Raw genomic sequence first — 13,541 nt, forward strand, 5'->3', positions numbered from 1 at the left:
GGGCTGCTCCTCTCCCCTCTGGGGACTTGTGTTCCAGCAAGTCAGGCGGGGCCCCTCCAGCGCCTCTGCTCTCCCGACCCCCCTATTCCGTCAGCACTTAAGCCACACGACAGAAGTCTGTAGCGGGAGCTGCACACACGCCCCTGGGCGTGGCCCCCGGTGAAGCAGGTGGTTCATGGCAGAGCTTCAGGGACTGGGCGCAGAGGCCCTCACTCGACGACCTTCGTGCGACGTAGTATTGTACCCACCTGAGTATTGTATCATATATCGAGCCTTCTCTGTATTTTAACAAGAAAGCAAAACACTAGTTTCCTATTTAAGACTTTAAGGGTTTGTGGGGCGGGCGGGGTTAACACGACACTTGGTTTTGTTTTCCTTTTCCTTTGGTTTCATGTGGAATGCGTGCTCGTGAGTGTGTGCATGGACGTGTGTTAGAGCCTCACCAGGAGATTAGGCTGTTGGAGGCCAAGGGCGGCTTACAGTTCTCTGCTTTAGTCACTTAATTCCTGAATGTTTCGGAGAAACAGGAAACAGAAAATAGCAGATGTCATGTAGGAAAGAGGATAAACAACAACAAAAAAAAAAGAAAAAAAAAAGCTCACACCCAAATTCACAAAACCTATTTTTTAAACCAAAGCACATTTTGAATGCGTATGGAACCTCAATGGGCTCAGAAAAAAGATACTAATATATTTATCTCATTGTTTACATAAACTTTTACAGTTTCAGACCTCAGCAGATAAAAGGCCAGTCCCAGTGAACCCCACCTTCCGCCGGAGCCCCTTCCGAGTAGGCCCTGGAATGGCTCACGGGCAGAGGGGCCACCGTGGGGCCGGGGCGGGCATGGAGGCCCCTGAGCCCTCCTCCCAGCCCGGGCCTCTCCCAGCCCAGCTGGCACCAAAGAGCTTGGGCCCGTGCTGACCCGCCCCCCAGGCCTCCTGGCTAGACCGTGGTGGTCCTGCCAGCTAGCACAGCAGGGGTGGCTGTCAGTTCTGGCCACAGGACCTGAGCCTGGGCTTGGGCCCTGGGATGGAGGTGCGCCCCCATCCCGCTGCTCTGCCTGCGACCCTCGGGTGGGTTGATGTGAGGGTCCCTCTCAAGCCAAAAAGCCAGGACCTTTGCACAGCTCCGTCGACTCCAGCGGGTCCCCACCCCCTGGGGACCCCCACCTCCACCCCGGCAGTGGGAGGGGCTCACTGGGCCGGTCCTTACCTACACAGACGGTGCAAACACTCTGAACAGTGTTGTTTTTGTATCAATATGTTTGTGCAGTGATGAATGTATTTATTTCTCAGACTTGGGGCGAGCGAGCGGTAGACCCGGGCTCCACCACCGCACGCTCCCGCCAGACCGAGCCCACCACCGGGGCTCCTCCAGGATTGCAAAAAAGGTAAAGAAGAAAAGATGAACCTTTAAGCAAATACGAATCTCAGAGACTCGCAGCATAGCCATACACCTCAGCCTGTGAAACGAACAATTTGGACCCAGATGGACTTTCAGAACCTCACACAGCCGTGTGTGTTACCGTTGGTCGCCACTTGGGGGCTCTGGGCTGTCCGCCGCTCCCGCCCCCACACCCACCCGTCAGTATTCACTGGACTGGCCGTGTGCAGGAGTGCGATCGGGGCGGGCTGGCTGGGCAGGCGGACCCCAGCCGCCCTCCCCGCGGCCGTCCTGAGTCGGGGTGAGGCCTGGGCAGCCGGGAGGGCAGGGATCAGGGCAGAGGCCGCATCCGTCCCGTCCCCTTGGCTTGGGGGGGCGAAAGCAGAGGCGCCAGGCCTCAGAACAGACCAGGGATCCCAGCCCTACCGGCCCCCTGCAGGGACCAAGGCCCTCGCTATTCCCCAGAGCCAGGTTAGGCATCATTGAACCTGTGAACCCGATGCCAGGAAGGGGTGGTGGAGCGGGGCCTGACCAGAGCCTCAGTCTGACATTCCAAATCAGGGGGTGGGTGTACGCTGTGGGAATTAAGGCTGCCCGGGACCCCCTGCCTAGGACCACCCATCCCCCACCGGGCTTGTCACCCCACTTTAATTTTCTACCGGGAACCCCTCCCCCTACCTCACCTTGCTATTTATTGCTGTAATTTATTGACCTCAAATATGCTGCATAACAGACCTCACTCAGGGCAGAGAGGATCCCCAGGGCTCCCCCCCTCCACTTGGCGGGGCCCCGTGGGGCCAGGTGCTGAGGGGAACCTCTCTGTCCCCCACCCATCACTTGCTTTCCCCCTCCCCCGTTGGGGGACCCCAGGTTGGGCACTGGCCCATTCACAAATACCTCGAGGGGGAGGGGGAGGGATGGGGTTATAGCTGTTTTGTTTAACGGGAACTGGAAGAGGGATCATGTCCTGCTACGCGCCCTTCCCAGGAAGGGGGGACCACGATCGCACTCCTGTACTGGCCACCGCCACTGTCAGTCATCACACTGAGTTCACTTCCCTCGAGAATTTGGATAAATTCAGGTCAGAGCTGCAGGTATGCAACCCTCAAGTGTCATAGTAAAGCAGTTCACCGATCTCTCCATTCAGAAGCGTGCAGTCTTAATGTACAGTGATGAGAAACTGTTATTTTATGATCTTTTCATTAAAAGCTTGATTGAAAACTTGTGTGAGGCCTCTGTTCTCTGGCTGTTCTCTTGCTAAATGAGAAACTGCTTTCCTTTCTCTGTCCAGCGCTTCCAGGACCTGGGAGGGTGGGAGCTGGGGTGGGCATCATCCTGCCCCAGACCTAAGGGTGGGTTTCAGAGGGGCCTAGGCCCTCGGTGGCATGTGTGTGTCTGGAGTTGGCAGTTGGGTCAGCATCCTTTCTGGCAGTGTTGGCCAAAGCTGGCCGAGGCAGTGTGGGAGGCAGGGTGTGTGTGGATGGGGTGTGGACCCGGTGGCCTGGGTGAGAGGAGGTCTGGACCATGCATTGGAACAGCAGGATCGGGCCGGGGCAGGGGGTGCTCATTACTGCAAACTGCTCCCTCCTGCCACTTGGTCTTGGGGTGGGATGGGTGGGAGCCGGGAAGGGGGATAATCTTAAGTCTCTAGGGTCGGGGACAGTAGACCCCATTCACTGGAGGACTGTCCCTCCTGAACCAGGGTGGGGGTACCAGGCTGAGTGAAGACCTAGGAGGAGGAGCGGGCTGGGCCTGGGAGGGTGGTCAGCCAGCTCAGCCCCCGGACTCCATGTACTGCAGGCATCCAGGCAGCTACAGGGCTTCAGCAGGCGAGCCCACAGAAGAACATGGGCATTGCTGCTCTGATCTCAGTAGGTTCTGTTCAGTTGTTTTAAAATTCTTCTTTTTGGGTATATCAAAGCAATACTCAAACATAGTTAGAATAATCAAATGGCTCTTAAAAAGGCTTAAAACAAAAAATGGTTTCTCGTCCTTCCCAGCCCATCCCCACGTCGTGCAGGCAACCAGAGTCCAGCCTCACAGCAGGTGATCATTTCAGTTCATCTCTACCCTCTTCCCCTTCCCTCCTACCCCTGCAAATAGTTATCAGACGATTCCTGTGATCTAGGGCTTGGCAAACTTTTTCTGTAAGGTTGCCAGATAGTAAGTGGGCCATTCAATCTCTGTGGTGACTCACCTCTGCAGTCACAGAGCAAAAGCAGCCAAAAAGGGTGTAAGCAGACGGGTGTGGCCATGTCCTGTTCAATTGCATTTACAAACCCTGGTGCAGTGTGCAACTGGCCAAGCCATAATGGTTATCACCATGTACATTTGTTTATTGCTGGGCCAACTAGTGTATTGGCCCTTCTTATTTTTCTTGAGGTTTAATAACAATCTTTTTAATTGCTCAGTTTGATCTGAGCCTCTTTCTCCACCCTTTGACGCTGTGAAATGCCTCCCGGTACAGTGTTCCACAGAATCAGACACTGTTCTGGCGCCTACTGTTCTGCACAGGTTGGGCTGGAGTCCTGCCTTTTTGTCCTGCAACAGAAGTCCTGTTTTCTGGCTCCTGTGTGTTCTTTTCTTGGGTGACACGCTTGTTTGGTAGCGTATTTGCTCCAGTAACATCCTGACGAACACATGGGAAGTGGATTTCTTGAGACTTAAAATGTTGAAAATGCTTTTAAATGACACGGAATTGGTAGTTTGGCTGGGTATAGAACTGTGGATTGGATGTCATTTTCCTGCTGAAGTTTGAAGGAGTTGCTCTCCTGGCTTCTACCTTCCAGCGTGAGAAGAAGCCCAGTCCCCTGTGTGTGACTTGGTTTCCTCCCTGGAAGCTTTGGTGTCATCTCTCCATTTAGACGGTTTTCTGTTCGTTGGGCAGGTGATGGGTTGGTTCTACTCTGCAGGCTCATTCCCTTCAGTAAACTCTTACTGATTTTTAAAGCATCTTAGCAACTTTTTTTTTAGGTGATGTATAGTTGATTTACAATTGTGTTGGCGGTTATTTTAAATTTTCTTTCTTCTGTTTGTTCCCTGATTGTTGCATTTTGTTCTCTTTTCCTGGATGTAATCTCTTTCTAAGGAAACTAATTTTTTGACACTTTCTACTGTTCCTTGTATTGTATCTAGTTCCCTTTTAGATCCACTTTTGGTTTGTTTTTATCCTGTTCTATAATTTTAAAGACTTTTCCTCAAATGTTGGGTGGCCTTGGCAGTTCATATTTAAGAATGAGACCCTAAAAAGCTACTCGGAACCAGTCCAGCCATCACCTAGGGTGTGTGTGTTTCATCGCACTCATCTTGCAGGTGGGATGGAGGGAATGAGCACCGCTTCCCCGTGTGCCGAGTTGGCCGTGGTGCTTTTGACGGAGGCGCCAAGGCGAGGCCTCACACCTCTTAGCGCGGATCACTGGAGGAGGTGGGAGGTGAGGGGTTACTCCATTGCAGCCTGAGTGAGTTGGGCCTGGTTATGGAGTCATTCTGTGAGTGGAGGTCAAGGACGGGGTTGAGTTGTAGGCACCGCTGTTTCCTTTCAAAAAGGTTTTGTTTAAAATGTGCCTCTTTCTGAAAACCACCTGAGTAGGGCTGTTCCTGATCCTGTGCGGTGGAGGTGTTTGAGCCAAGAAAAGGAGTCGGGCAGGAAAAGAGCTGCTCTGGGTGCCCTGGCGTCCAAAGGGACGGAGGGAGGGAAGAAAGGAAAGTTCGAGGAGAGTGAGCCAGAGGCTGCTCCCATCTTCACGCAGGAGGCAGCCCCTAAGCGGAATGTTTCCATAGACCTTCTGGAAGGACCTTTTCTGAGTTCAGCAAATGGAGAGGAAGCTTTTGGATGGCTCCCCCCGAAGCCGGGGGTGGGGTGGGGGGTTGGGCAGCATGTCGTTAAAGGTCTCCACACTGCAGGATGTCGTTGCTGCTGATTCCAAGGGACCCCCTGCCTCGCGGGGCACCTGGGAATGTGGCTGAGGGTAGATATTTTTCTGGTCACTGTGTGGTTTAGGATGTTACCTGGACTTACTGTGGTGATCATTTCACAATGTCCATAAAGATGGAATCATCGTGTTGAACTCCTGAAACTAATGTTGTGTGTCAATTATACCACAGTTGAAAAATGCCAGTTGACAGTCTCGGCCTGACCCCTGGTTAAAGGGCCGGGTGACCCTCCCACCACTGCCCTGCCCTCAGGGGCCACCCAGGACTCCCTCACACAGGGGGGAAGGCAGGCTGTGGGGGATCCAGCTGATGTAGCAAAGGACCCCAGGCTGGGAGCAGAGCATGGGGTTGACTCCTCACGGTTCTGGGGACCGGAAGTCTGAGACCCAGATGTCGGCTGGGTGGTCTCTCTCCAGAGGCCTCTGCATGGCACGTAGATGCCCTAATCACCCTGTGTCCCCTTCTGTTAGTCCCTCTGTGTGTCTGCGGCCAGATTTCCCCATACAAGGACCCTGGCCAGACTGGGTTAGGGTCCAACCCAAAGACCCATCTCCAGACACAGTCACATTCTGAGATGCTGGGGCAGGTCTTCAATGTAGGAATTCTGGGGGACACACTTCAGCCCACATGGGGCACTCAGACCTGCCATGTGCGGCCTCGGGTGGCTGTGGGGGTCCCCGGTGACCCTCTGTCCGTGTTGGCGCCATTGGCACCATCTCTCCTGCCTCGGGGCACAGGCCACCTCTGCCCTCAGCAGGTACCTGCTGGGGTCACAAGCTCCTCACTGAGGCATCGCCCCTCGCAGTGTGCCCCCCAGGGAGTCGGTTGGGGGTATCCCCAGAACCTGCCCACTTTGTGATGCTACAGGCAGTGATCCCTGGGCCCTGGGGTGCCTCCCAGGATGTGGGCAGGGCTCATGCCAGTGGCTGTCAGTGCACCCCCCGAGAATTCCTCTTCCTGTCCCCACACTGCCTGTCCGCTGACAGGGGTGCAGACCTCAGTCTTCAAGAGCAGGGCGGGGGAGGCAGCTGCTGACTGGCCTCCTCCGGCCCTTGGTAGGAGGTGGGGCTGCAGGCGGGGGCAGCAAATGAGACAGCTCATCACCTGACCTGCCGTCACAGTAACTCAACGTCTAACCATTAAACAGTCTGGTGAAGGGCTGTGAGGAGCTGGTCAGACACCAGGCGCTCAGGCAGGGCCGCCCCACGGGTGGGGAACAGTACATGCAAAGTGTGGAGTCATCAGAGCACATGGTCTGTTTACGGGACTGAGGTGGCTTCCCTGTGGCTGGCGTGGGAGACGTGGGGGGCTGGCAGGTGGGCCCACATTGGGGGGACTCTGTGCCATTGTGCCATTATTTGATACATCGTGGTTTACGGAAATCTTTTTTCTATTTTTTTTGGCCGTGCAGCTAGGCTTGCAGGATCTTATTTCCTGGAGCAGGGATCAGACCCATGCCCTCGGCAGTGTACGTGCAGAGTCCTAACCACTGGACCATCAGGGAATTCCCCTTTTTTCTCTTATCAGGCAAAAAATACAAGTTTCAAATACAAAGAAAAAGGGGCTGTGCACAACAGGCATGGATTTTATAACTATTTGGACAGACATTTATTGAGCTCCTGGCACCACGCAGATGTCCTCACCCGACCATGCACTGAGTGTGCAACCACTGCATTCAGCCCTGAAGACAGGGTTGGGGGCCCTGCACCACCCCCTTCCTGGGCTGTGCCCCTCGGTGAGGGCCTGGGTGGGGAGGGAGGCCCAGAGAAGAGGACCTTGAACCTGAGTCCTGGGGGAGGGGCAGAGCAGGGCCAGCAGGCTGGGTGGGCAGACAGGCAGGTGCTTCCACCGGGTCCAGTGGGAGCAAAGGGCAGGGGCACCGCATCCGGGGGTCTGTTTCCATGGCTCCTGTCGCCCCCACCGCCAGGGAAGTGGCTTGGGTTTCACTGGAGGCTTCCTCATACCCGAGCTTTCCCTGCAGAGTTTCCTCCTAAAGACCAGGGGCAGGGAGGGGTCAAAGCGCCCCTCAGCTCACCCTCTGAGGCTGCAGAACAGCAACCCAGGGGGTGGCCAACGTCACCGCCGTGAGGGCTGGATGCAGGCCCAGCTTCTCGCGGGGACAGGGAACCTGAGCTGCCACTGCCTGGTGACCCGTCGTCACTGAGCTTCCCCACATAAACCGGGATCAGGACGCCTAGGCAGCGGGTGCGGTGTGGTCATGGGGACGCTGTGAGGGGATGGAGGGGCCCCCGGGGGTGCAGAGCTGTCCCACGGGACTGGAGCTTGTGTTCCAGGAGCCACAGGAAACTGGAAAGAGAAACAAGTGGGCCAGATTCTAGTGTGTCATCGAGCCCAGTATATTCACGGTATTTCATATGTAATCGATACAAAAATTATCAATGAGATGGTGCTTCGCAGGGTTCACATCTCGGTCTGGACCAGACTTTCAGGAGGTCGGCGCTACCATCTGGAGCCAGTGATGTCCAACGCTGGAGCCAGTGATGGTGCCAGGCTCAGAGCCTCAGCCGTGTGAGTCACTGGCCCCCTGGCTCTGTGAGGGAGTCTGGTAACAGCCCCACTTTACAGGTGGAGAAACCAAGCCGCAGAGCTGGAGCGGGGGTGGGGGGCACTCACACCAGCACCTTTTTATTTATTTTTTTCTTTTTCATTATGGTTTATCACAGGATATTGAATATAGTTCCCTGTGCTATACAGTAGGACCTTGTTGTTTATCCATCCTATATAAAATAGTTTGCATCTGCTAATCCCAAACTCCCAGTCCATCCCTCCCCCACTCCCCTCCCCCTTGGCAACCACAAGTCTGTTCTCTATGTCTGTGACTCTATTTCTGTTTCATAGGTAAGTTCATTTGTGTCATATTTTAGATTCCACATATAAGTGATATCATATGGTATTTGTCTTTTTCTTTCTGACTGTTTTCACATAGTATGATCATCTTATGTCCATCCATGTTGCTGCAAATGGCATTATTTCATTCTTTTTGATGGCTGAGTAGTATTCTGTTGTATATATACCACATCTTCTTTATCTAGTCATCTGTCAGTTGCTTCCATGTCTTGGCTGCTGTAAGTAATGCTGCAATGAACATTGGGGTGCAGGTATCTTTTCGAATTAGAGTTTTGTCTGGATATATGCCCAGGAGTGGGATTGTTGGATCATATGGCAACTTTTTTTTTTTTTTTTTTTGGCTGCATTGGGTCTTTGCTGCTGCACGCGGGCTTTCTCTAGTTGAGGCGAGTGGGGGCTACTCTTCATTGTGGTGTGCGGGCTTCTCATGGTGGTGACTTCTCTTGTTGTGGAACACGGGCTCTAGGCGCGCAGGCTTCAGTAGTTGTGGCTTGCGGGCTCTAGAGCGCAGACTCAGTAGTTGTGGTGCATGGGCCTAGTTGCTCTGCGGCATGTGGGATCTTCCCGGCCTGGGGCACGAACCCGTGTCCCCTGCATCGGCAGGCGGACTCTCAACCACTGTGCCACCAGGGAAGCCAGGCAGGCGGATTTTTAACCACTGTGCCACCAGGGAAGTCCCGGCAACTCTATCTTTAGTTTCATGAGGAACCTCCGTCCTGTTCTCCAAAATGGCTGCACTAATTTACATTCCCACCAGCAGTGCAGGAGGGGCAGCTTTATGGTAGGCACCCAGCTGTATCTGCTGACTCCTCAGACTTTCCTATTTCTTTTTCTTGCTTCATTGCGGGTCCTCCAGCACTGTTAGACCTGAGCAGGAGGGTCATTCTTGTCTCTTAAAATCTTAACGGGAAAGCTGCTAATACTGCCTCCCTAAGGAGTGTGTTTACTAAGCAGCTTTCACCAGAGTCCCTTTCGATCCCTCTTTAAATTTTCCACAGATGAGGAACTCTATCCCGCGTTCTGCTCCTACTGAAATGCTCTACTGAAGCTGGTGTCCTCCCTCTTTTGTCCATGTAGTGAATGACGTCAATTTTCAGATCTTGAACAATCTCTGGAATAAAGTCTGCTTGGTTTCATGTACCTTTTTTTTCAATGTACCCCTTTGGATTTGGTCAGCTAATAATTTATTTAGGACTTTTGCATCCAGCTTCATAGTCTAAATTGGCCAAATGAAAGCCGACTTTAAAAGGACAAGTTTACCTGCAATTTCACCAGTGAAATAGCTTGTCTTTCTCTTGTTTCCTTTAAAGATCTTATCCGTGTACATTACAATCTTAGTTATTTCAGCATACATAGTAAATCATATTCTTTTTTTCACTAGACATCATATCTCTATGCATGCCACATAAAATACATCATTTTAGTAACTACAGTGGTGTCCTCTTTGTGATGACTGTAACTACACACTTGAGTGAACCACTTAACGCGTTGTGGTTTAAGAATTTTTTTTCTTCTTCCTAGATTAAGTTCCCAGGAGTGGGATCACTGGGTCCAAAGACAAGAACCTGTTTACGGATCCTGATTTCTTTCCCACAGGAGGCTTCTCAGTCCGCAGTGCCGTCGGCAGCGAGCGGGAACAAGCCAAACTCGCCTTCTGCTTCGGGTGCGAGCACCCACCGGCCTGCGCGGTCCGATGGCTGCCCGTGCGCAGCGGTTCCGAACCGCCCTGCGCTCCACCCATTGTGACGCGGGTCCGGCGGCGGCGGGTAGAGCCGGGACATGGCAGAGGCGCAGGAGCTACTGCTGCAGCTGCTGAAGGACAACCGCGACGGGCGCCTGCGGAAGCAGGAGCTGGAGGAGCTGGTGCGCGGGCTGGAGGCCGAGAGCGAGAGCCTCAAGGCGCGCCTGCACGACCTGAGCGAGCGCGAGCGCAGGTGCGGGCTGCTCCTCACCTCGCCCCGGGCCTTGGGACCGAGCCGACGTGCAGGGGCACCGCGAGGGGGCTGGCATCCGGGCGCGACCCCGGGCCGCGAGGGGGCTGGCATCCGGGAGCGACCCCGGGCCGCGGAACCTCAGTTTCCCCTCCGCAGCCTGCAGCGGCGGCGGAGCCAGGCGGCGCGGGCCCTGCACGGGAAGGCGAGCGAGGCGGCGCGGGAGCGCGCAGACCGGGCGCGCCGGCTGCTGGAGGCTGCGGAGCAGCACAAGCAGGACCTGGTGGGGGGGGGGGGGGCCTAAGTGGGGCGGAGCCTGAGGGGCGGGACCTTGGACGGGGCGGGACCAGTGGAGGGGGAGGGGCTTGAATGGGGCGGAGCCTGCGGAGAGGGAGGGGCCTTTGACGGGGTGGGACCTTGTGTGGGGCGGGGCCTGAGGCAGGGTGGGACCCTGGACGGGGCGGGGCTCTTGGTGGGCGGGGCCAGTGGAGAGGGAGGGATTTTAATGGGGCAGGGACTGCGGTGGGGGCGGGGACCTCGGAGAGGCCCGGACCGCCCCCTCGATCCCGTCCAGGAGCAACAAAACCGTCAGCTGCAGGAGCAGTGGGAGGAGCTGTCAAGCCAGGTACCTTCAGGAGACGGCTTCCGTCTCACGCTTCCCCTAGGAAGCCCCACCCTAGTCCCCGCCCCCATTTCCGCCGCGTCCCCGCCTCCCAGGATAATCCCCACCCCTAGAAGCCCCGCAAGCCCCGCCCTCACAAGCCCCACCCCCAGCTCTTTTACTATGGAGGAGAACAACTGAGTCAGCAGCGCGCAGAGCAGCAACCCGGGACCCAACTGGTGGCTTTGCAGGTGCTTGGGTGGGGCCCCGAGGGCAGGAGCGCTGGTGTGGGCGGGGCTTTGATGACCTGAGGGCGGGGCCTTGGGGCTGAGGGCGGGCGGGGGGGCATGAACATCTTGGCCGGGCGTTGGGGCGGGGTCTGGAGCGGCGAGCTCGAGGAGTGCCGGGCTCCTGACCTTCCCTGGATCCTCCGGAAGAAACAACTGGAGCTGGTGGAGGCCAAGCACGCCAGGCAGGCGGAGGCCCTGCGGCAGGTGCGGGCGGAGCCGGGTACTCAGTGGGAGGGTCGGCTTGGGGTGTGGGTGGGGCCTGGGCAGGGGCCGGACTTTGGAGAGGGTTGAGTTCCCCGAGTCTAATCAGGGTTCCCCCCTCATGCCAGAGTGCACAGCGGATGGAGGAAGCCTGGGCCAGCTTCCAGGAGCAGAGCGGCGTCTTGCAGGTGCCGCCCCCCTCCACTAGGAGAGCCGCTCACCTCCGACCCCACTGCGGCCTCCCCCCGGAGCTGCCGGGGCCTGCCTCACCAAGGTCTTCCCAGGTGTGAGGCCTCACTCCCACACCCTCCAGGAGCTGCAGGGGAAGGTGATGGAGGCGGCGACTGCGCTGGACGCCTCGCAGGGCGGCCCGGAGCCGTAAGGGGGTTAGGGCTGTCGGGTGTGGGGAGGTGACTGTGGGGCCGGACCGAGGGCACATCTCCATGCCTGTCTCCACAGGTGCGAGTCGCAGCCTCGCCGGGGGCAGGGATGCGCGGGCTCGCTCATGGAGGAGGTGGCCAAAGCGGACTGTGTGAGTGCGGGCCTGGGCGGGGACGGGCTGGAGCCGGGACCTGCCCCCGGGCCCGCCCCCACACACGTGGCTACCCCATCAGGGATTTCCCCCCCTCCCCCAGGGACCCGCCCCTTGATACCAACCCCGCTGGGCGGCCACGCCTGCCACAGGAAGGCCCACCCAAGGACCACGCCCGCATAGGGGACCCGCCCCGTAGTGCCACGCCCCCCACGGAGCGACGCGCACCCACGGGCCCCGCTCCCCCAGGGGGTTCCCCCCACCGCTCCCCGGCGCGGAGCTGTACGTCGCTCCCTCTTCCCCGCAGGAGAAGCGGCTGTTCGGCGGCGCGGGCGCGGCGCTGGAGTCTGGGGTCCGGGGTGCGCCCGGCGCCCCACCACCACCCGTCTGCCGGTGCGTCGTGGTCCGCAGGCTGTGGGCGCTGGGCGCGCTGCAGACGCTGCTGCTGCTCCTGCTGGGCGTCGTGGCGCTGCCGCTGCTCTACCTGGCGCTGGTGAACCCCTCGGCCCTCCGCCACAGGCTCATGCGCCCCGGCTCGGACGCCGCCATCCGTCGCCTGCGCTACACGCTGGCCCCGCTGCTGGAGCTGCGCGCGCGCGGACTGCTGCCCTCCTAGTGCATCACGCCGGCCGCGGCCGCCAGCACCCGTGTCTCCCGCGTGGTTTCTGGGCGTCAGGCGGAGGGGTGGGCGGGCGGGGGTGACTGGGGAGGGGAGGGGAGAGGGGAAGGGGGACTCGGGAGGGGTGGCGGCGAGAGAATGGGAGACGCCGGGGCGGGGGCGTCATGTATCCTCGGGCCCAGCGGACGCCGGGCTCCTCCGGGCGGACCTTGGTCCCGAGAGGCTGCCGGGCCCTCGGTTCCTCCAGCCCCGCCGCCCACTCGGGAGGGGTAGGAATTGTTACTAAACCCGCTCTCCCCTCCGGCGAGCAGAGCCCGGGGCACCGGCTGGCGGCTCCCCGCGGAGGTCCGTGCCCCGCGTCCGCGTAGTGGTTACGCAGTCCCCGCGACGCCCCTCCTCCCCTTGGTCGGCGGCTCTCCCGCGTCCGGGCTGTCCGTGCGCGCTCACCACTGCGGTCTTCGCGGGCATCGTCTTTTCATATGTTCTGCTTAATGCAGATGGACCTCGCGTTTCACTTAGTCTCTGATGCAGACGCTGCTCGATTTTTATTATTTACTTTTTTTGGGGTAGTGAAATTGTATCTCCTGTGCACACATAAGTGCGTTTGTTTTCTTTGTTTTTTTTTTTCGCGGTACGCCGGCCTCTCACTGTTGTGGCCTCTCCCGTTGCGGAGCACAGGCTCTGGACGCGCAGGCTCAGCGGCCATGGCTCACTGGGCCTAGCCGCTCCGCGGCATGTGGGATCTTCCGGGACCTGGACACGAACCCATGTCCCCTGCATTGGCAGGTGGACTCTCAACCACTGCGCCACCAGGGAAGCCCGATACGTGCGTTTTTGCTCAGGCTTTTAAACAATCGTTTCCTTATTGATTTGCACTTGTTCTTTAGTCTTTTGGCGGTTAAATTGTTCATGGACTTCTGTGCACAATATAAGAATTGTGCGTTGTGTTCTAAAAATTCCGTTCTTGCCTGGAAGTCGTAAAGATACTCTCACACTTTAAATACTTTTCATTGGTGTAAACATTTTATCCATCATCCGTAGATGGGCATTTGGGTTGTTCCACCCTTTGGTTATTGTGAGTAATGCTGCAGTGAGGGAATTCCCTGGCGGTTCAGTGGTTGGGACTCGGCGCTTTCACTGCCTTTGCCTCGGTTGCACCCCTGGTCGGGGAACTAAGATCCTG

General features: G+C 57.2%; 1 protein-coding gene across 1 annotated transcript; it reads left to right on the plus strand.

Annotated features, from left to right (window-relative positions):
• Positions 1–9,963: 9,963 nt before the first annotated feature.
• TMEM191C (transmembrane protein 191C) lies at positions 9,964–12,355 on the plus strand (the record flags this gene model as incomplete). The annotated part of the gene is made up of 9 exons (XM_079717131.1): positions 9,964–10,118; positions 10,275–10,398; positions 10,690–10,740; positions 10,890–10,967; positions 11,154–11,210; positions 11,336–11,395; positions 11,521–11,585; positions 11,667–11,739; positions 12,047–12,355. 9 exons carry the CDS (start codon positions 9,964–9,966, stop codon positions 12,353–12,355), a joined length of 972 nt encoding a protein of 323 aa, XP_079573257.1.
• Positions 12,356–13,541: the final 1,186 nt, after the last annotated feature.

This window comes from Hyperoodon ampullatus (assembly GCF_949752795.1).
Source record: "Hyperoodon ampullatus genome assembly, chromosome: 13".
Taxonomy (NCBI): Eukaryota; Metazoa; Chordata; class Mammalia; order Artiodactyla; family Ziphiidae; genus Hyperoodon; species Hyperoodon ampullatus.